The following is a 24,510-nucleotide window of genomic DNA, read 5'->3' as shown; positions in this document are numbered from 1 at the left end:
AGCCGGCTAGGAGTGTCCGGATTGTGCCGCATCAGAAGTCATACTCTCTCTCCAAGTAAAATCATTTTCACATTTTTCTCCCTATTTCAATCTTTGAAAAATTGATTGACGCCACACCTTTGAAATGTCAAAAAATACAGATAATAAAAAAAATTATTTATCTATTAAAACAATGGCACGTGGCATGTAGTTATGCAAATGCCCAAAATCATTTAACAAATCACTCGGATAATATTTACACTTTAAACTTGTTTGCCAAATTGTTTAATTTGCTGAAGGTGGACCCCTGACATGTGGAACCCGATTAGGTTCCATGCGGCGGATACGTGGTGAGTAACAAGAACATGGGAATAAGCGGGGTCTCAGAGATTTGCAAATTTCGTAAGTACAAATTTAAAATTTTCAAACGATATTCTAATACTTATTTAAAAGATACCCAATTGCCTATTACTATTATTATTCCCATCTAACCTATATTACCTAATCCACACGAGTATTGGCATATTCATCACAAATCTTCTATAATTAAAATGCATTATTCACACAATACTTTCAAGTAAAAAATAAATGAATAAAATAATCAATATAGAAGTAAAAACAGATGTAAAAAAGATTTTGTAAGTGGGAATTGGTGATAAAAAGCATTAAATACAGGGAAAAAGTGAATTAATATGCTTCGATCATGATAAAATCGACATGTTGATTTAACATATGCTAATCAGTAGCTACCCCTACATGCCCTACACTTGAGGGGGCTCATTTGGCATTGCAGGAGCCCGAGCATAGTTACATGTGCAAATTACAGCACCACCGTCACAGGCGACCACCACTACCTTCATTTTCGGCAACCACTACCACTTTCATTATGCCAATTACAATAAATCAAGGACAGAAAATGAAACACCACCACCCCAAACGTCGTCGGTCGACCACCGCTCGCCATCGACCACCATAATTTTCACTGGACATCCTCACCACAGGTTAAGGAAATAAAAAAAGGGGATAAAACATAGCACAACCAACATACGCAACCACCACCACCACCATCGTTGGCAACCACCAACTCCTTCCATGACCACCCCTTCACACCACAGAATGCCAAAGTTTAAAAAAGGATAAAATGCAACACCACCAATATAGAGGAAAAGGAAAAAATGCAACACCGCCAACACAAAAACCACCATCACCACCTTCCATGACCACTGCTCGACATAAATGAAAAAGAAAAAAAAAAATGAGAAGCCGGACACACTCACACCATCTTAGGCCTAGAAGGAAAATAGAGAGAATACACCACCGATGCCGGAAACCACTGCCACACTACAGTCGAACACACAAACCCAGGGGCAAAAATAATACATCTAAAATATATAATATAATATAAAATAATATGTATATATTATATACAAAATATATAAATTTAAATATATATAGGTCAGATTGGACTTGAAGTATTAAACCCAAGTCCGAACCTAAAATTTACAAGCCTGATATGGGCCCGAACTTAGACCGAATCGAACCTAAACATAAAACCCAGACTCAAACCCAAACCCGAAATTTTTGAGCCGGACTAAATGATCACCCCAAATCCACACCATCATCGATACACTGAAAACGGCAATGGTGCATACACCAGTCATAATACTCACCAAGTCATCATGTCTCAATAAATAAGTAGGCAATTCACAAACTTCGGTTTGCTGCATCAAGCCACATGTCTATACATTTATTAGATCTATAGAAGAATTATGATCAGCTAAGCAAACAATGCTACATCCCGTCCTCCCTCTCTGCAAGTCATGCTACAGGAAAAACTCTATCTCTCTCTCTATTAGACTATTATATGTTATCAATCAATGATATCTTCTCCCATTCTCTATCTCTGTCTATTGAATTTATCATCGAGTTTACATCAGCGCCCCACAATTCCACACAGCACATCCGGATATTGTATAGTTGTATTAATTAAGAACATCTCCCGATGACAGGAAATATGGGAGATGTTTCCAATACAAAATCGGGATGTGTTCTCACCCGAGAGACTAGTCTATGTATATACGCCAAGGACATTTGCTCATTTCCACTCTTTATTTTATCACAAGCGTACCACTTTCATTCAGTTATTCTTCAAACCTCTAGTCGATTCCAATAGCCATCCACCATAGTCCTTTATTCGGTCAGAAGTAAGAAAGAAAGCAAAAAACAAAACAATAAAATTGAAGAAGTTAAAGACAAATGAATAAATGTAAAAACATAGTCAAATTAAATAAAGAAAACATCAATAAATCATGTTGTTGGTATTGCTATCGAATCGGAACCAAATTTCATGAGATCAAGCAATGCACATTTAAAATGCCCAAGTTTCAACCAGTTTGCTTTTTTTTTTTTTCCTTCTTTCTTGTTTTGATAAATGTCGATAACTTCTTAAAAAGGGTTCGACTACGATATAAAAAAAGATATGATATTCAAAAAATAATTAACTAATAAATTGGAATCATAAATGTGATAGCAAATAAGGTGTTATTTATTAAAATTTATGAGTGGATTTTGATTGGTTAAAACTCTTTTCATATTATATCTTTTCTGTATCATAGATTTTTCCACTTAAAAATCACATTTTTTGGCAACTTCCACATACAAGAGAAGGAAATCTAACTATTTGCCTTCAACAACGGAAACCTTTCAAGGAACAAATAAAAACAAAATCAAAACTTCAAGGAGAAAACTTTTACCACACACAAAAAAAAAAGATTCACCCTTAAAAAAAGGAGAGAAAAATACATAAACTTGAACCTACATTAGAATGTAATTGTGCAGAGCATTTCAAAGGACTATCGAGTTCTTGACATCATCTTTGTGAGTTAAGTGTGGTGAAGGATAATGTAAATCCTCCACCACCTCTACCAGTGTCTACAAGGACATTAACTTCCTCGGTGATGCACCAGTCACATAAGCTTGTCTCAACAACCTCAAAACCCTATATCAACACAACAAGAAAATCGATTTAGAAGTTACAAACCCATACATGCGCTTGCAGCATATATCCCGAACCCAATATTCACGTTGTGTGAACTGTGAACCCTATTTGTTTTTCTTTCTCCATTTAAAGGAAAAACATAGATGACGAGAGAGACAAAGAGGGAGGTGAGAGAAGCCTCTCATGGAGAGAGAGAGAGGATTGAAGATTCAATCGATAAAGAAGCAAGCATACACCAACACAGTTCAACCAAGTATCCCTGCGACAAAGACACACCAAATGTGAACAATAGTTGTAGCACGAATTAATAGAAACCCAAGAAAACTACATTCCTGCGCTTATTATTTTAACAATTCAAGTCTATTTTTGTTTTTTATTGCGTTGGTTGTTCATTAGCCATTTTTGATGATGGGTTGGTTGTTACAGAATTTGGGCTTTGGATGGGGTAGGGTGTTCCGGAGATATCTAATGGAAAAGGCAGAGATGTTGGCCCAGCAAACAAGCTCAGGCTATTTAGATAAGTAAGACCAACTGATCAAGTGTTGATTAAGTGGTTTTTTTGTAACGCTATTCAGGTTATACAAAGTGTAAACATGACTTTGGAATGGCGAGCCACGGAAGAAAGCCTTGGCCCACCGCTGTCGTTGTGTACCGTAAGGCTATTAAGATTCGTCGTCTTTGAGTAGGAATGTAAATGGATCGGATCATATTCGAATTAGAGTATATTCGAATCCGATCCAACACTGTCTATGTCGGATTCGATCCGATCCAATTTGATAGGATTTGATATGAATTCGAATCTAATTGGATATTCAGATCTGATTTGATCCAACTTGTTTCCTTAAAAAAAATAATAAATTATTGAAAGAAAAAATAAAATATACTAATTTAAATAAAAAAATAAAAAATATAAATATTTTTTTAATTATTTTTATCATATATACATGTTTTTTATAAATTTCAATGTGGCGTTTCAAGGTGCTAGTTCCATTAGCACTAGGACACCCAAGCTCCTTGCCACAATAATTGCAAGTATCATACTCGGATTTAACTCCTTAGGTCGGGGGATTTTTTTTTTTAAATGATCATAAACAGAAGATACAATACTCTTACGTTTGCAATTAGAAGCTACCTCTGAAGTTGTGGCGACAGTTGTACTATTAATTGTTTGATGCTGATCATTTGTTTCTGCCATGGTTGAGTTGAAGACTGAATCAATCCCCAATATTTAATCCTAGAATAAATAAATGAAACATAAATTAAGCTATATAAAATATAAAACATAAAACATAAATTATATCAGATTCAGAAATTATTGAGAAATGTTCAACTTTATTAGGTCCCATACTAACAAAGCCTTAAGATGAACAAACTCAACTTTGTTAGGTCAAATTCAGAAATCTGGTGATTCTAGTCCTTAGATTCTACCTGATTTTATCATATAGTCTTTACCTTTTCACAATAATGTTAATTCAAAACATTATTGTGAATTTTGATGAATACCATCTAAATTGGTCACCTCTTTTATAATACCCGCTGATTGGCTGCAAGTTTTTTTTTTTTTAAACATTATGTCTTTCTTGTATCATATTTATTGCATTTCAATGTTTGATATTTGCTACAGGCTACGTATGGGCTGTGGTGGCCCTAAACAGGCGCCTGGCTTGAATCAACTTGAGCAAGGCTTCAGCCCAATTTGTTGCAGCAAAAATAAAATGGAGAAGTATGGATACCCCCGATGCAGAATTCTGAATTCCAAACCCCCTACTATTAATCCTCTTTCCCCTATAAACCATATTCTGCCTGTGAATTTAACATCAATTCACGGTCAGGATACATTCCTCCTGTACTATAAGGCTATAAAATTCTGATCTGGACTGATTGGTCATTCTCACAAAATAAAAAGGGGGATTGCAATAAAAAATTCCCAAATAAAAATATGGCCTGGACACATTATGATATTTTCATTTCGTACTACTTTAAGCCATAATTAGGGCTGTGGTGGGTTGGGATTTGGGAAACGCCATAAATTGATAAGCCTAGGGTTTGGACTTCTGGAAAACAGAAGAAGAGTACTGAGTAGTGACGTAGTGTATCCTTCAACCCAGCAGAAAACCATCTTTCTTTGAATCTTTTCCCAACAATCCAATAAAATATACGAAAAGATCCATTGCAGATTTTCAATTTTACTGTACATTTATAAATATTCAAAATGTCAAATAGCCTCATTTTATACATCAATGGCCACACATAAATAGGTATCAATTCCGAGCTGACACCTACCCTTACTGTACTTTGACTCTAAGAATTCTATCCCAGGGCTGAACCGTTATTCTCCCTATTAAATAACTAAATAAAGAATAAAAAAGACAAACTAAAAAGTGAATTGATGCATCATTCTTTTATCTTTTCTATTATTTTATTTATTGCACTAAGATGAAAGACAATGGGTGAAAACTCAAAAGTGAAATCAGAAAGTTTAATCCATAAACAAGAAAGAAGAAAGAAAAGTAGGTGATAAATATTAGAATCCATACATTTTCTCAAGGCTCAGATTTGCTAGTATTTAGAAGTCAAATTTCAATAGTAGGAGTGTAAATGGATCGAATTTGAATCGAATTAGGCAATATCCGAATTCAAATCTGACTAGAAAATCCGATATCTGAATTTGATTCGATATCTAACGGATATTGAAAATTAATACCCGAATTCGAATCCGATTAAATATTCGAATATTCAATTCGAATTCAATCAATTAATTATTTTAGATAATTAATAAATATATAAAATATATAAATATATAAATTATTTATATAACTTAATTATTATATATAAATTATATAATATATTTTATATATTATATATAAGAATTAAATAGTTGGTTGAATTCGGATATTTATCGAATCGATTCAGGTCATATCCGAATTCGAATATGATTAACTATTCGGTATAAATAGGAATCCGAATTTGACCGATTAAATATTCGAATTATCCGAATTTGATTCGATTATGTTGAAAATCGATTTCGAAATTGGATTTTTGAATACCGTTTACACCCCTACTCAATAGTGCCTTGTGCAGAGTATTCACACTTTCACAAAATATTTGAACGAACAGGTATTGACTATTGAAAGGTGAGAGACTAAGAAGGATTAGGGAGGGCTATTAGGCTATGGCGGGCTCTAGGGGTGAGCAAAAAACCAAACCGATCGAAAAAACTGACCAAAACCAAACCGAAAAATTGGCTAATCGAGCCGGTCGGTTCGGTGTTTTTAAAAAACCGAAGGTATCGGTTCAGTTTCGGTTAACCAAAATAAAAAACCAGCAGTTAACTGAACTGACCGGTATACATATATTTCTATATTATATATATATATGTATATTATATATATTTTATATATTATAAATTAATAAATATGCATTATATATAAATATATATATATATATATTATAATATATTATATATAATTTATTGTTTAAAATATAATATTATATATTAACAATTTTTATTATATATTTATATATATTTTTATAATATATATTGTAAAAACAAAAAACCGAAAAACCAACAAATCGAATCAGCGGTTAATTGAACCGGTCAACCGATTAACCAACGGGTTTCGGTTTGATTCCGGTTAACGGTTTTCCAAAAATCGATACTACCGATTCGATTCAAGAAAATGATCCACGGTTCGATTTACAAACCATGAGAACCCCTAGCGGGCTTAAGTAGTCATGTTCAAACGAAGTTACACAGGTATAAGGTATTGAAAGGTCTTTCAACTCTTTCCCACTTTTCAATCTCAAGCTTATTTTTTAGGGTTACTCTCTATTCTGATATTCTCCAAAGGCCTAAGGGTTACTTGGGCTTGGGTAAACATCGATCCGGGCTTGGGTAGATATCAGCCTGGGCTCGGATTTGCTAATGGTCAGGCCCAAGCTCAACCCAAAATTTTAAAAAGCCCGATTTTTTAGGCCTGGGCCCAACCCAAGGACTAACAAACTAAGCCCAGCCCTTGTAAGTTTTTGGTTTGGGCCGGTCTAGACTCGGGTTAGGCCCGCCCAGTTGCACTCCTACATACAATTGTGTGTGGGAGTGACTGATAAAGAAAATTGGACGATACATGACGGCCATTTATGTTCTTTTACATGCCACTTAACATTCATTAACGATTTTAGACTAGACTTACAGTTTTCAGAAGTTCAAGTACTATAGTGACATTCTTTGAAGTTCAGATACTAAAGTAAGACTAACCTAGAGTATAAGGTACTAAAATAAAATTTTCCCAAAAAATAAACATAGACGATGAACACCACGGGAAAAAAACACACAAGTCATTTGCAAGTTGTGCATAGTCATGGGATGCCAGAAGGAGACTCCCATAAAAAAAAAAAAAAAGAATCCTAATAATGCATGCATGCCACGAGTTATAAACTGCATGGTGTATCTTATTGTATTTTGTATTCTGATAATCAAGTGAAAACACATTTCTTCTTTTTAATTATATTATACACACTGTAATTAAGGCTCAACTCGGAAGAGTATAAATACAAATATGTACAATATAAATATATACAAAATAATATAAAGTACAAGGTTATTTGTATTTGTGCTCCTAAACTGAGCCCAAGGGTATTAAAGATGGGGACAAAGTAGAATTTGCATGATGTCCATTGGCCATACAATTGTGCTCCAAGATATAAGGCGTATTTCAGATTAATTTAGCTAAAAAGAATGAGATAAAGATAAGATGACTAATGCTGATGCAACGAAAGGGTAAATTACAAAATCCCCCTGGGGTCAGTGACAATTACCCCAAACTTTCATTTGCAATAAGGACCCCCTTTTACTATATATGTGACATATTCGCAGTGACAATTCCCCCTTAAACTTCCATTTGTGACAAAGACCCTCTAAGATATCACTTCGTGACAAATTATCCCCCTTGTCGTTAAGTAAGATAATGATACGTGTTAAATTATCAGAATATTCACTCAAAATTTCTTATTTATTCTTTTAATTGACATTTTCTTAAACCCCATTTGGCCCAAAAAACACCTAAATTTGTTTCTTTAAATTATTGTCTCATTTCACTAACATGAATGTCCCTTTTCATCTAAAAATATAAAAATCATCCACTCCTTTCTTTAATAAATTAAGAAAAACAAAATGAAACCTTATATATATATATATTAGAGTAACCGAGAGGACTTCAATATCATATTTAGAAAACCAATCAAATCATAATTTGTTCAAATAAATAAGAAAAGGGTAGTTTTGGAGTTTTAAAAAATAATTAGATAAATAAAAATCTCTTTTCAAATGTAGCTAATGGAACTCTAACGGATGCAGTATTTGTCACAAAGTGAAAGTTTGGGGGGGGGGGGGTTGCAAATGAAAGCTTAGGGGGCAATTGTCATTGATTTCACAATAGAGGAGGCCACTGTTGCAAATGAAAGTATTGGAGGGAGGGGGTGTAATAGACATGTTTATGGGCATGGCTTTGTCTATGTGCCAACAGAACATTTAGGCCCAAACCCGACCTAGCCAGAAATTTGAAAACAGATTTTTTTCCCTTTTTTATTCAATAAAATATAATTTTATTTGTATTAAAAATCCTCAAAACTCAAAAATAATAAAAGATGTCACAATTACTTAAAAAAAGAGAAGAGGAACAAAAAACATACAAATATTGTATATTTAATTTTTATTAAATAAAATATATTTTTTTATATATAATATATTATCAAGTTAGACTTGTGCTCAGGCCGGGCTTTTTTGAGAAAGCCCGAATCCACAAGCCTAAAATCATATCCAACCCCAACTTAGAACAAGACGGGCCATTGGACTACTACCCAACCCATGAACAAATTTAGGGGGTAATTATCATTTACCATATAATAAAAGAGAGATCACTATTTTGATTTGATTATTCATTTAGAATTTCATTACGATGATGACATTAGAAAAACACATATAACCAATCAACCAACATCATAAAAATGGTATCCGGTAACCAAATAGGTGGCTTTTCATCATAATCCACCAGGTTTTTGATTGGTCAAACTCATATGGTATTATATCTTTTCAATATCATGGAATTTTCCATTTATTTTGACTCTTTCTCCCTCTCTCTACACGTATTGTTGTTGTAATATACTAGATTTCATGGATATTTGAACCTTAATCAAGGTTAATTAATCTATATTATATTGACAGCACAAACATCCGGACCTGACGGTTAAAGACATCCGAGCTCAACCACACCCCCACCTCTTATTTGTGAAATAATAGTGTGAATCTCCTGCCAACAGAAATTCCTCCCAACACATTCCAACGCAACTTGTATCTGCACATCATGTCTGCATGCTTAGTCTTGTGGTGGATCCCACACATGATGTGCGGTTATGGATATGCATGTTGGAAGGGGGTTTGGATGGATTCCCCACAAAGTGCACCACACTGGCACCCCAATCGTTGCATTGGAAATATCTTTCATACTGGGATGTGCATGGGAAGATGTTGCTAATGGTGGTTAGATGTACATGTGGAACACGTTATATAGGGAGTCCATGCAAATTGGTTGGAAGGGATTTTTGTTGGCAGGAGATCGTATAGGGTAGAGTAGGTTGATTGAGGCGGTGTTTGGAATTAATGATGAGAGGTGTTATATCTAAAAACATTGTTGCATAGGATTGCTGCTTTCTTATAAAACATTTTATTTTCCAGTTTTTCTATTTGGTATCATTGTTGTTGCTGTCATATAGGCGTTTTCAATGCCATGTCAGCATATTGTTATTAGCAATTGTAGAAAAAATTAGAAAACACTAAAAATGGTGTTTTCTCAAACCACACATATTTTCTAATTTCCAATGTGGTATGAGAAAACGTTTTTAGAAAAATGACTAACCAAACATCAGGCATTTTTCAGAAAATGGATTTCATATGTGACATTGTTTTTTGAAGAAACGATGCCCAACACCTATATAGTGTTTGGAAGTGTGGGCGCTTTTTGGGACCGATTTTCAAGAAAAAAATGTCCATACTTCCAATACCTGTTTTTTCACAAAAAAATAAAAGAAAAACGCTTTTGCCATGTAGGCAGTGAGCAACACTATGCTGTTTGGTAAGGTGATTTTCATCATCGTTTTTCGTGTATATGCTGATAGTTAAGCACCACATAGGATACACATCAGTCAACCGTTCGGAGAAAATGGTTCATCGATGCATGAAACGCCAAATACTGAGATAATTGGCTGAGATAATTGGCATTTCATGCATCGGTGGAGTCCTGATCTTCGAGGCATGCCCAATTTTTTAATAATCGGCTGAACCAAACACTGAGATACATGGGTGTTTGTTGAAACACCTATGTGGATCTGACGTGACACCATTTTTTTGAAAAACGGCCACGGTTCCAAACATCCCCCTAATGATTGACTTTTTGTTTGATACGATTGCCACTTCTACTTGCAACATTATGATTTGGTAAATTCAAAATTTTGAGAAATTGTCTTGTCACATCAAATACTTATTTCTATTAAAAAATATAAGCATTGGATTGGATATTGGCATTTATAATAGAAACACCAAAAAGGTTTTCTAAAGAAAAAACAATAATACTAAATATTGTATGAATAACTCAAAATCTTTTGTGGTAGAAAAAAAATATTCACCTAAGATTTATATTGATTGACGTAAAACATTGCAAATAGAAGTAGAGGTGTAAATTGGGTCGTGCTGCCCGTGACCTAGCCCGATATGATCGTGTGTGCCATGGTGGGACTGGGGTTTTAGGTTCGCAGGCCGGGCTAGCACGACACAACCGAGCGGGCCATGCCAACATGACCCAACTCGTGGCCCGGCATGGCCCGACCCATATATATTATTTGTATATACTTATATGTTTTATATATAATATATAAAATATTATATAATAATATATTAATAAAATAAACAATTATTTTCAATTTTATTATACTAATTTATTTTGTTATTGTATATATAAACAATTGTGTACATCAAAATTCATATAAAATTAAAATTTTAAGTTTTTTAAATAAATAACATTGACCCAGTCCATGACCCGACTTATCCTAAGGACCAATCTGACTCACAACACGGTATGACATGGCACGGGTCTACACGGGTTTGGGCCATAAATCATGACAGGCCGACCCTCTAAGTTATCTTAGGGGAAGACAACACTACTCAGGACAGGCCAACATAACACAACCCGCACTTTGCACGGGCCACCCGCGAAATAGAAGTGATAAAACATAACCTAAGATAAACGGGCTGAAAATGAGAAACGGGCTTGTAACTCATTTAACCACTGGGGCCCATCTAAAACAATCGAATGTTGGAAAGTGGAAACTTGGGTGCACCTTTGGTAGTAAGTATGCGGGGGGACTTTTGTCTTGTTACTCTTATAGGTCCTAAAATCCCTTCTTTCATGTTTGAAACAGTTATTTGGTTGGTTAAATGAATTTTATCGTTGTTTATCAAAATAAAAATAAAAGAAAATGTTTTGCCGTTTTCGGAAGTTTTTCATTACGGTAAGTGAGGCTGTTGCACGTGAAAGTTGTGACAATAATATTTAAGAGAAAATTTATGATATGGTATGGAAAGAGTTTTGACCAATCAAGGGTTGGCCTGTGGGCCGAATTTTGGATCAGGTCATTTATTTAAAAAAAAATTGACAAAAAACTTAAAAATTTAATTTTATATGAATTTTGCATATATAATTGTTTATATATACAATAATTAAATAAATTAATATAATAAAATAAAAATTTATTTTATTAATATATTATATAAATATATATTATTTATATACGATATGCTTCATCATACCATGCCGGGCCGGTCCAAGTTACACCTCTATTTTTAATTTTCTAAGAAGAGCAAATCAACCTGATGATGATGTCATCATCATTGTCCCACGAGAGGGCGACCCACAATCCCCACAAGGTCGGGATGTGCTGTGGGGGCGCAGATGAAAACTCAAAAAAAAAAAGTGGAGATAGAGAGAGAGTGAAAGAAATCAAGAATAGCGTGTTGTCGATATGGCCGTTGGTCGTTGTGCTCCACGCCTCCACTAAATAAAAAAATTATTCTTTATCTCTCTCTCTCCTTCAACTCCGCCCGTTCTTCCTCCCCGCCATTTCTTCAACCGAAAACCAACAGTTATCTCTAACCCAAGAATGCAGGGTGTTTGATCTAGATTTGCCTGGCATCTCAGCTGCAACAACTTTCGAATTGCTGCCATCATCAATCTTCATTGTCAACATGCATTAGATCTCTAACAAGCCTATCGCCTTTTGAAGCATTTCTTCGAGCATATTTTATAAATTGCTGAACGTGCAAGAATTTCTCGTCATTCACAAATCTCCTATGCCATCTGGTGTAGATGATATTCGCAAGCAATGCTGTTCTAAACCGAAAACCAACAGTTGTCTAACCCAAGATTTGCAGAACGTTTGATCCAGATTTGCTAGCATCTCAGCTGCAACAACTTTCGAATTGCCGCCATCATCAACCTTCATTGTTAATATGCATTAGATCTTCAACAGGTCTATCTTCTTTTGGAGAAAAACTTTCGAGTTTTTTATATATTGCTGAACGTGGAAGAATTTCTTGTCATTGACAAATCTCCAATGCCACTTTTATGTAGAGGATACTCGCAAAAAAAAAAAAAAAAAAAAAAAAAAAAAAAAAAAAAACTCCACGGTTAAATTGCCACTAAAATTGTTCTAAATCGATCTTATCTTATTGCATTCCAGCGTTCAGCTTCGTGCGTTTGTTATTAATAACAACTTTCCCGTATCTCGTCCTGCATTACACGGAGTTCTCGGTGATTGACATGAGCAGAGAGAGGTGGTGGGTTCGATATATCCTCCTTTTCGTCATTTTTGTTTTGTTTTCTACGCGAAGCATACGGTGCCAAGATGATGAAGCTGAAGATCCCAAAATGGATGATCCTACCATGACTCCATACTTCACGGAGCTCATCTACAGCAGGTTCTCGAATCTTACCAATATCTTCGGTGCAGAGATAAAAAAACGTTTGAACTTTTGTGTAAAGGATGTGTGAGTTATCCACCTCTAAATTTGCTCTTCTCTTCTATATAGAAACTTTGGTTCCTTTCAGAGGTTGGAGTTCTATTCGTGCTTAAATTTGCAATTTGATCCAGGGACACGGACTGGGATGGGGCATTCAATTTTACGTCTAACATGACTTTTCTGGGTGCCTGCTTTAAACAAACAAAAGGTAAGCTGAGTTTCCATTTTGTTTTCAAATTTGTCCATCTGCATGTTATTCTATGCTGAATGCAAATAGTAATGCATTGGAATTTCTGTTTTCCACGTACAATGCAAAACAATAATGCCCTCCTTGATAATAGCCCCTACCATCAAAATTAAAATGTTCTTAATAATATATTTCTAGAAGTTTCTAGTTTGAAATTGGAGCCACAACCCTGCTCTTTCTATTGCCTGTCAGCTAAGACAAGGGCTGGAAGATGCGCCGGAACAGAATAAAGGTTCAGATAAAGGACAGTGAATTTGAATGTTTTTTGACAAAAACATAACAATTATACTTTATTATTTCCTTGCTGGTAGGTTTCTTGGGTATATCTATTACTGCATTTTGTGATGATAGGTTCAATTTTATTAACAGGAGATCTTACAAAACGATTGTGTACCGCAGCAGAAATAAAGTTTTATTTCAGCACTTTCTTTGAACGTGGGTCAAAAAGTACCAATTATTTGAAACCTAACAAGAACTGTAATTTGGATTCATGGGTTTCTGGATGTGAGCCAGGATGGGCTTGTAGTGTTGGCAAGGATCAGACCGTTGATATGAAAAATTCAAAGGATCTGCCTACTAGAATTCTGGACTGTAAGCCTTGCTGTGCGGGTTTCTTTTGCCCTCATGGTCTTACATGCATGATACGTAAGTATTTCTTAGCCCTTAGTATTCTTTTTCTTTTCTTTATGATAGAATGATTTTCATTTTGGCAGTTGCATGGAATGCTTGTTCCAACACCCCTCTGGGCAGGATATTTCTATTTTCTATTTTGCTATCATGGTAGTTAGTTGCTATTCTCTAATTCAATATCATAAATTCCAAGTAGAGGCTACAATTTGCTGTCTTTCTGATGTCGTTCAGATTTTAACTACACTACAGCAGAAGGAATTGAAACTGAAGCGATTGGCAATTAGAATTTGGATACAGAACAAAAAGTTGTTTCTGCTTGGCCTCGTGAATCTAGCAGCAACCAGGAATAAGCAAGTGGCACCAATGACTTTGTTTGTAATAATCAAACTAAATTTCAATTCTCAAATTCAAACACAAACACACACTACTCCACTTACATTAGACTGTTGTTTTATAAAACAAGATTTGACTAAAACCAACTATTAATCTTAATTTAAATATAACTTAAACAACCAGTTACAGTAACTAGGATTTCTGTTACAATTGAACTTGGGCAAAAGGAACTAGCTCCTAATAAAAATCTAAAAGCAATCTTAATTATCTTTGGACTTTAATGAAAAGAAACAAGGTTAACAACTTGACTCCATGTGAAGACTTCTACAACTTCTAAAACTCTTAACTAAGACTCCTAACAAAACAAAACAACTTGAAGATCTGGTCAATGTGAAAAGCTCCAAAGCTTTGTACACTGGTTTTTGTCTTCGTTTTCTTGTCTAGAAAACTCCTCTACAAATAAATATAGCATTATGATTTTCCATGCCTTTTTTATTGTGGAGAATATGCAATATGATGAAAGGCTTTTTTTTTTTTGAGTTTTTTCATTTCCTCTTTGTATTTGGGCGCCCAAGTAAGGACAGGCTTGTACTTTCAACAACATTATAAACATTTAGTCTTGGTGTGAACAGTAACTCGAGACATTATTCTCTTCTTCTCCTCCTTTCTCTTCTTCTCCCTTTGGTTTTAGGCTTCACCTTAAACTAACTTGGTATCAAAGCTCATCTAAATTCAGGGGAGGCTTCTGTTGGTGTTCGTTACCCTAGAGGCAACCTGTTGACGTTAGACTGCCGTCGGATGACGTTAGTAGCCCATACAAGTGGCGACAACCATTATTGAAATCGGTATGGTTCAAATCGCCCTGAATTTAGGGATTTTGTGGTATAGGTTTCAACTCCATGCGAAACCTTTGTGATTTGTTATGATTTTTCCAAAAGGAAATTCACAAAAAATTTAGATTCGAGTTTGAGGCTGTTTCAATGCCTTTAATGGAGTGTTTCTCCTTCAAACCAATTTTATTTGGCTCGTTTAATATTTCTATGAAGATGGGAAGTGGTCCTGTAATTTTCTGAACCCTAGAAAATTTTGGGGGTTTTTTCTTCTTCCTATATTTCGCCATCCAAACTATTCTTGGGGCCGTTGTTTCTTCTTAACCGCCTTGTTGTGTACTGGCGGTGCATCAGAACTCTTTGTGACTCTTAAAATTATTCCTAGTTAAGGAATGGAAAATTCTAAGGATGTTCACTTGGTTCACAGAATGCTTCCAAGAAACGTGGATACCTTTAGTGGCATGATAACCATTGTGAAACTTGATGGAACCAACTTCCTCGAATGGTTCAGTTTGCTAAGCTCGCAATTGGAGGAAGAGGTAAGCTGGGTTTTATCACCAAAAAGTAAATCAATCCTAAATTAGAAGACCCGAAGTTTGCTAAATGGGAGCAAGACAACTTGATGGCAACATCGTGGCTAGTTTGCTCCATGCAGCCATATATAGCCTGTAATTATATGTTTTTATCCACTGCTAAGGGTATTTGGGATAGGGTCACAACTACCTATTCTCAGGCCAAAAACACTGCTCGGATTTATCAGTTCCGTAGGGAAGCCTATAGTTTCGTCAGGGGGAGAGGACTGCTCATCTTCTACTTCCAATCTATCTTCTACTACCATTCCTTCACCTCTTCCTTCCCCTCCTGTGTATTGTCCTCATTCTTGGCAACAATTTTTCATCAGGTGGAAAAAGAAGGTGGCTCCTAATGCTGAACGTCCATCACAATCTGAACACTTGACTCAGGTAACCTTGATCCTAATTCTCTTGAACCTACTGATGCTCCTATTATTGATCTTGACCTTGATCTTTCCATTGCCATCCGCAAGGGAAAGAGAAAGTGCACCAACTATCCTGTCACCAATTATGTTTCCTATGATAATCTCTCACCCTCTTATTGTGCCTATATATTAGCTATCTCTTTTGTTTCTATTCCTCATAGTGGTACAGGGGCATCACCTCATTGAAAAGAAGCTATGAACCTGGAGATGGATGCCCTCATAAAGAACCGGACTTGGGGGCTTATTTTTCTTCCCAGGGATAAATCTACAGTTGGATGTAAGTGGGTGTATATAGTCAAACACAAGGTCGATGGCTCTGTTGAAAGATACAAGGAACATTTGGTAGCCAAAAGGTATACTTGGACTTATGGCATTGATTATTAGGAAACATTTGCTCCAATGACTAAAATGAGTTTTATTCGTGTGATTTTGTTTCTTGTGGCACACTTCTCTTGGCCTTTATATAAGATGGATGTGAAAATTTCCTTTCTTAATGGAGACCTACAGGAGAAAGTTTATATGGACCTGCCACCAAGAATGAGCCTTCCTAATAGTGAGGGAAAGGTTTGTCGCTCAAAGAAGTCCCTGTGTGGATTCAAACAATCTCTTGGAGCTTGGTTTGATAGATTCAGAAGAGTAATCTTGATAGTTGGGTTTTCAATCTCAGGCTGATCATACTTTGTTCATAAGAAGGCATGAAGATCGGGTGACTATGTTGATAATTTATGTATATGATATTGTTTTGACTGGAGATGACATCTTTGGAATCTCTTAGTTGAAATGTTTTATTGCCTCTGAGTTTGAAATCAAGGACCTTGGTGATCTTAAATTTCATTTGAGAATTGAAGTAACAAGATCAAAGAAGGGTAGTTTCATTTTTCAAAGAAAATATGTTCTTGACTTGCTCCAGGATGTTGGAAAATTGGGGTGGAAACCAGTTGGAATCCCAATTGACCTTAGCCACAAGTTGAATGCCATAGATGGAGATGTTCTTCTAGATAGAGAAGCCTATCAAATATTGGTTAGTCATCTTCTTTATATATGTTTGACAAGACCGAATATATCTTATGCAATCAGTGCAGTTAGTTAATATATGCGAGCCCAGAACCTTTCACATGCAAGCTGTCAATAGGATTCTCACTTACCCGAAGGGATGACTTGGCAAAGGAATGTTATACTCTAATCATGGGCATTTGAAGATTGAGGCCTAAACAGATGCATATTGGGTAGGGTCAATGGATGACAGAAGATCTACTTTTGGCTATTGTGCCTTAGTTGGGGGCAATGTGATATCTTGGAGGAGTAAGAAGTAATCTGTTGTTGCTCGATCTAGTGCAAAGGCAAAATATAGGGCAATGGATATTGGGGTTTCAGAGTTGCTATGGTTGAAGATCTTGTTAACGGAAATGGGAATTTCAACAGAAAATCCTATAAGACTTTATTGTAACAATCAGACCGCTATAAACATTGCTCATGATCCTATTTAGCATGATCGTGCAAAACATATTGAAGTGGATAGTCATTTCATCCGAGAGAAAATTGGTTGTAGATAAATTTGCCTATCCTTTGTAAGATCTGAGGATCAATTTGCTAATTGCTTTACTAGAGGAGTTTACAAGCTGAAGTTTGATAGTAACCTAAGCAAACTGGGCATGATAGATATCTATGCTCAACTTGAGGAGGAGTGTTGAGAATATGCAATATGATGGGTGATTCTTCACAGGCTTTTGCCTAATGGGAGATACTGGAGTACTGTGTTATAGAAGCAAAGAAGAGCAGGGAAGGGAGAGTTTCTAAGGAGGTGGAGAAAGAAGGGTCTTTTTCCGCAGAAGGAAGGTGGGGATTAGAGTGCACAATTAAAGCAAAGAAACTGCTTTTAGAAGAAGGAAGAAGCGGAAATCTTTTAGTCTTGAAACTAAGAGAAGAAAGAGCAGCTATTTTATTAATAGAAGAAGCTACACAATGGTTGAAAGGGTTCATCGGTGGTGCACTATTTTTAGTGAAGAGAAATGGTTGGATGAGTTCATTGGAACTTCAAAGGAGACATTATCAGGTGGTATTGAAATCTAATCAGAAGGGTTGGTTCGTGGCTGTGACTTAGAATCTTGGTAACAATTGAAAGCAATTGGTCTGTATTCCAGAAGGAAAACAGGGTTCGGGTTAGAGGTTGTTTGCTAAGAAACTTCAAGATTTTCTCTCAATGAAAGCTGATAAGTTAACCAAAGGAGAAGATTTAAAGAACATTCGAAAAAGAAGCAGTAGAAAATGAAGTAGTTATAGGTAGCGTCAACAAAATTTAAAAGTTGGTCATGGAAGGAAACAAAGAAGGGTGGGAGAGAAGATTGGTTTTGGAAGTAGGAAGAGAGGTTACAGATTGGGAGATAATCTTGAATGTTCTAAAAAAGAACTTCAAGTAGATGCAGGGGTGATGATCTTCCCTTTTGACAAGAGAAGAGCATTACTGGATGTTGAAGAAAGAACAGTGGAGTTTGACAGCTTCGAAACTGAGCTGGGCGTGATTCTGGTGCAGAGATGGACAACCTCTTGTTATAGCAAGACGCTTCATAATGGAGCCTTTGCTATTAGGCTTTTTGGACTTCCTTTCAATCTATGGAAGAAAGACTATTATGGAGAAAATAGCGGTGGCGATTGGATGGGTCTTCGTATCTTGCAACATTCCGAATCTCAGATATGTAATGGTTGAAGTTGTTGGAGTGAAGAGGTCCCTTGAGATCTTCTCACAGGGTGTCTGGACGAGGATATGGATTGCGACGGAACATGAAGCATTGCTTTGGGGGAAGGTTGTGACTCATGAGGTTGAAGACGATGTTGATGTGGTAGGGTGGAGGCCATGTGGCAGCAAACGTCTAGATGGAATTCTGTCGACAGATGTGTTCGGCTTCGAAAAAGAGCAGATGGTGGGAAAGAGGAATAAAATTAGTTCACCGGAATGGATAGAGCATTTAAATGTTTTTGAAAAAGGGAGAAATAAGCTTGAGAGATGAAGGGATGTGGTCTCTTTAAATTCGGGCACCCAGATTCAATTAGATAGAATATGTGATAAAATAGGTAAAGAGAGCGGGTTGGGTCTCAAGGGAGAGTGCTCCAAACTCGGTGGAAAATAGAGGCCTTTTAGCAACTTGTCAGATAATCTTGGCGAGTCTTCTTCTTCTAACTTTCTAAGTTTAATGGGTACAAATCTGATGACACTGATAGTTCAAAATTGATGCAAGGAACAACAAAATGTGCAGAAGGAATAAGTGATCGAGCAGAAAATGCAACGATTGATGAGGGATTGATAGAGAAGGAGATCATAGAAGAGCAAATCAATGATGCCAAAGGTTTTCTCCGGAGAAAAGTAAAGTTATTCACTATGGAGAAGATTATATCACATACAGAGAAACTCGATAAGGAAGAAAAGAGAGGCGAGGAAGAGAAGGAAGGAATGCATGGGGGTTCTATAGGCAAAAATCAGCAACAGAAAAAAGGAGAAGAAAAAAAAAATTCTACAAAAAGGCTCTGTTGGAAAGGAATATGCTTTGGAAGAATTTAAAAGTAAAGAATTGGAAGAGCAAAGAGAGGCTACGAAAGAAAAGAAAAATGGAGGGATGGTAAGGGGTGAGAGTGAAGCAGCAGGAGTTGTAATCAGGGAGGAGGAGAGCAATCAAGGAGTTGAGATGATCGGGTTTGTAGGAGTAGAGGAAATAAGAGAAGAGGAAGAGGCGGGGAGGGAACGAGTAAGGGAAGGGGATGATGGTTTAGTGGAGGAGAAGAAAGGGGGGGAATAGAGCAGGGAATGAGGGAAGGGGAAGCAAAGGGGAAGGAAACAATAGTGGGGGTGGGCGCCAAATTGTATAAAAGGAAAAAATATAGAACTTGTCCCTTGGAAGTTAGCAGAATTCTGAGTTTATTTTTCTTAGGAGGGGAGGAGTTCACGAAGGAAGCCTTCAGATCTATGGAGGAAAGGAATGGGGAGATCAAAAATAAAGAAGACACAGTGGTTGATTGCATTTCAAGTAATTTAATAAATCAAGGGGTGGAAATGTCTGATGGAGGCGATGAAAATAACATCAAGGAGAAGGAAGAGGATGTGGAGAGGGAGGGTATTGTGGTTAGGGATCAGAATTATAAGGGGAAGATGGAAGAAGCTGCTTGAAATTTTATTACAATTAGGAGAAGCCAACAACAGATACTAGTTTCAAAGGTTTTTGCAAGGAGAAAGGGGGGATGCTTGGCCTTGGACCTAACAAGAAAGTAAGGAAACTCAGAAGTGCAGTCAAAAGACAATAGGAAGATGGCAATCAAAAAATTAACTAGTAGTTTTTCTGATTCGGCATTTAGTGGGGTTTGTTATGGGTATCGGGTGGGGGTGGTTTTGTTTCTGCTTTGGGTATTCTTTGCATGCTGGTTTGTTCTTGTTCATTGTTATGTGTAGTTTATTTCTGCATTGTATGGGGTATGATTTTGTGGGTCTGGTTTTGATGGGATGGTTTTAGAAGAAAAACAACCTTTTGAGAAGAAATGACTGTTTAAAAAGTTGCAAAAATTCAAAAGAAAGTAGCAGAAATCAGAGTTCAAGAGGAGAGAAGAAGAAGAAGAAGGTGGCGGCAACTTGGGTTCAGAGAGAGATATCTTCTAGCATAATCTCTTCTCTTACTCCCTTAATTCTATTTCATTAAGTTAAACTTTAGTAATTTATAGAGAAGCCCCTAGTTGGGCAGAAAAAATAAAAAGACATAACATAAGAAAGAATAAAGCCCAGATTAAGGCCCATTACAACAAAGAACATAAAAGATAAAAAGGATAAATAGCCTATGGGCCATTCGGCCCATCTTCTCTACACTCCCCCTCAAGATGAGCATAGATGTCAATCATGCCAAGCTTGCTAGTATCATGCTGAAGTTTAGCCTTGGGAATGCCCTTGGTGAGGAAATCAGCTAGCTGTCCTTCAGGGGTGATGAAAGGTAGACACACTTCTCCAGAAGCCACTCTTTCTCGAATGAAGTGTCTCTCAACTTCAATATGCTTAGTTCTGTCATGTTGCACTGGGTTGTGAGCAATGTTGATGGCGGCCTGATTATCACAGTATAACATCATTGGCTTATCACGCTCAATATCCAGTTCCTTCATCAAGGATCTAAGCCACAATAGTTTAGAAACTCCATGAGCCATGGCTTTGTATTCTGCTTTGGTTGAAGATCGAGCAATAACTGATTGTTTCTTGCTTCTCCAAGAGACAATATTACCTGCCACCAAGCTACAGTACCCAGAGGTAGATCTTCGGTCATCAGTGTTTCTAGCTCAGTCAGCATCTGTGTAGGCTTCAAGTTTCATATGGCCATGCTTAGCAAATAGAATTCCCTTTCCAGGGGGGCCGTTCAAATAACACAGAATCTGCTCTGCTGCTGCCATGTGAGTATCCCTGGGAGCATGCATGAACTGACTGATGCAACTGATAGCATATGCAATGTTTGGCCGAGTCATGCATAGATAAAGAACTTTTCCAAATAGTCTTTGGAAGACTCCCTTATCTTCTAACAATATTCCATTTGAAGCAGAGAGTTTATGGCTCATATCGATAGGAGTAGCAACTGGTCTAGCACCCATCTTTCCTGTTTCAGAGAGCAAATCAAGAACATACTTTCTTTGAGAGATAAGGATCACATCCTTGGATCTAGCAACTTCTATGCCAACAAAGTATCTCAATTCCCCTAGATCTTTGATCTCAAATTCTGTATGAAGGAAATATTTGAGATCATTAATCCCTGAGACATCATTACCAGTCACAACAATATCATCAACATACACAATCAGGTAAACGACCAAGGATCCTCTCCTCTTCACAAAGAGGGTATGATCAGACTGTGTCTATACATAGCCAAAGCTAATAAGGGCATCCCTAAACCTTTCAAACCATGATCTACGGGACTGTTTGTGTTCATAAAGAGATTTCTTCAGCCTGCAGATCTTTCATTTCATATATGTTCCATACATCCCTGGAGGAAGAGACATATAGACTTCCTCATGTAACTCTCTATTCAGAAATGCATTCTTTACACCCAGTTGATAAAATGGCCAATCTGAATGTGCAGCCAAAGATAGTAGAAGTCTCACAAAAGTCATCTTGGCAACAGGGGCAAAGGTCTCCAGATAATCAATCCCATATGTCTGTGTATAGCCTTTTGCAACCAGCCTAGCCTTGTACCTTTCAATGGTGCCATCAGCATGATATTTGATAGTAAAAACCAACTTACAACCTACTGGATCTTTCCCTTCAGGCAAATCAACCACTTTCCAAGTGTCATTCTTATAGCTTCCCTCCATTCTGGAATAGTAAGAGCTTCTGACACTGAACTGAGAATTGAGTTAGAAGCAACAAAAGAAAGTTAGGCAAAATATGAGGGAGAGAGCAAACTATAAGAAAGGTGTTTGGACATGCAATGTGCAATACACTTCCTTTTTCCTTTCCTAATAACAATGGGGATATCAAGGTCTGGGAATGATGGCTCCAAAGGGGCTGTAACAGTACCTGTTGTCTCATTTGTAACTGGAAGTGCATGAGGCTCATGTGTTGGAGGTGAAACAATCTGCTCATTTCTAGGTCTCTACTGTTGATACAACCTGGGATTAAAAAGAGGGCGAGGGAGGTAAAGGAGGAGGAATAGGAACACTGGAATGAGAGTGAAGTGATTGATCCTCCCTTGACTCATTTGAAGGAGGAAGAGACTCAGCAAAATACTCAACCGGGACAGGAAGAGGAAGAGCAAACACCTGTGACAAATCCTCCCCCTTTGGACAATGTCTCTCCAGAGAAGAACCATAAAAGGAAGAAAGCTCATCAAATGTGACATCCATTAAGACATACCGGGTGCCAGTCTTCGGATCAAAACAACAGTAACCCTTCTGTGTGGGGGAATAACCAAGGAAGATACACTTGTGGGCTTTTGGTTCAAATTTATGTCTCTAGACACTTGGGATATGTACATAACAAGTGCAGCCAAAAACACGAAGAGGAATAGGAAAAAGATCCTTGTCCGGATGAAGAATACTGAAGGGAGACTTAAACCCTAAAACCCTGGATGGCATACAGTTTATAAGGTAGGTAGCAGTGAGAACAACATCACCCCAAAATTTTGTAGGGACATGTGAGGCAAATAGAATACTTCTTGCAACTTCAACAATATGTCTATTTTTTCTTTCAGCGACTCCATTCTGTTCTGGGGTCCTAACAAGGAGCTTTGATGAATAACCCCTAAATCAGTGAGATAGCAGGTCAGGTTTTTCTCAAAATATTCTTTTGCATTGTCGGATCTGAAAATTTTAATTCTGGTATCAAACTGGGTTAGGACAAATTCATGGAATTGCCTCACAAGTCTGGGAACTTCATCACGGGACTTCATAAAAAATATCCAAGTGAATCGAGAAAAGTCATCAATGAACAAGATAAAATATTTGTAGCCACCCATAGAAGGTAAGTGGTAAGGCCCCCACACATCAGAGTGCACAATATTAAAAGGAGAAGAAGATCTTATATTACTCAGAGGATAACTGTTTCTACAATGTTTTGATAGTTCACAAGACTCACAATGAAGACTGGACAAACTAATTCCCTTAAACAGTTCTGGGAATAAATGACTTAATGCAAAAAAAGAAAGATGACCCAAACGAAAATGACATAACATGACTCGATTGGTGGACTCTGTAGATGTAGACCCAAAAGTAGCTTTTCCAGGTTGTTCATGGCACTGTCCAAGAGTATCTAGTAGATATATTCCATTCGCCTCACGACCACTCCCAATCACCTTCTGAGACTCCAGATCCTGAAAAACACAATAGGAAGGGAAGAAGGTTACACAACAGTTTAATGACTTAGTTAGGCTACTTACAGATAACAAGTTTGTATTTAGTCTGGGTACATGAAGAGCAGAAGGAATAACCAAGGAGTCTGTAGCCTTGATGGTTCCCTTGTCGGAGATAGGGGCAAGAGAGCCATCGGCTAGGGCGATTTTGTCACGTCCAGGAAGTAAATCATATGAAACAAACAAAGTAGAAAGGCTGGTCATATGATCAAAAGTACCAGAATCAATAATCCAAGGGATCCTACGATTACCTGAAATAGTTGCATGATTGGCAGAAGCCTGTATACCTGAATGAACAAATGCAGAAGATGTTGAATTTCCTGGAGGGTTGGAAGAAGAGGTCACACCCCTAGGTGATTGATCATCCTCCCAAACTTCTCATATTCTGCCTTCATAGCTGCTAACTGCTCACTAGCCGTCATCTCTTCAGTTTGGTATCTATCACTATCTGGACTAACAGCAACATTGGCACTCCCTGCCTTTATATTATCAGACTTCTTTTGAAACCGAAGTGGTAGGAGCTCAGGATGCAATTTCCAGCACTTGTCTTTAGTGTGTTTTGACTTTTTGC

General features: G+C 36.9%; 1 protein-coding gene across 5 annotated transcripts in view; it reads left to right on the top strand.

Annotated features, from left to right (window-relative positions):
- The first annotated feature begins 12,110 nt into the window (after positions 1 to 12,110).
- LOC104595416 (ABC transporter G family member 28-like) overlaps positions 12,111 to 24,510 on the top strand; it is a 133,378-nt gene continuing 120,978 nt past the window's right edge. For 4 of the 5 annotated variants that reach the window (XR_016082748.1, XR_016082749.1, XM_088898737.1 and 1 more), the window contains exons 1-4: positions 12,111 to 12,553; positions 12,764 to 13,070; positions 13,175 to 13,251; positions 13,660 to 13,935. Coding sequence is in view for 3 of the 5 variants with exons in the window: in XM_088898737.1 (XP_088754863.1) it covers positions 12,844 to 13,070; positions 13,175 to 13,251; positions 13,660 to 13,935 (580 nt within the window). In the remaining 2 variants the exon portion in view is untranslated. The remainder of the gene's footprint in view (positions 12,554 to 12,763; positions 13,071 to 13,174; positions 13,252 to 13,659; positions 13,936 to 24,510) is intronic. The other variant, XM_088898735.1, reaches the window with a different exon arrangement.

The sequence above is a fragment of the Nelumbo nucifera genome, chromosome 2 (assembly GCF_055504915.1).
Source record: "Nelumbo nucifera cultivar China Antique chromosome 2, China Antique-T2T, whole genome shotgun sequence".
Lineage (NCBI taxonomy): Eukaryota > Viridiplantae > Streptophyta > Magnoliopsida > Proteales > Nelumbonaceae > Nelumbo > Nelumbo nucifera.
Note: the sequence above shows the minus strand (reverse complement) of the source record. Positions and strands in the feature narration are given on the sequence as shown.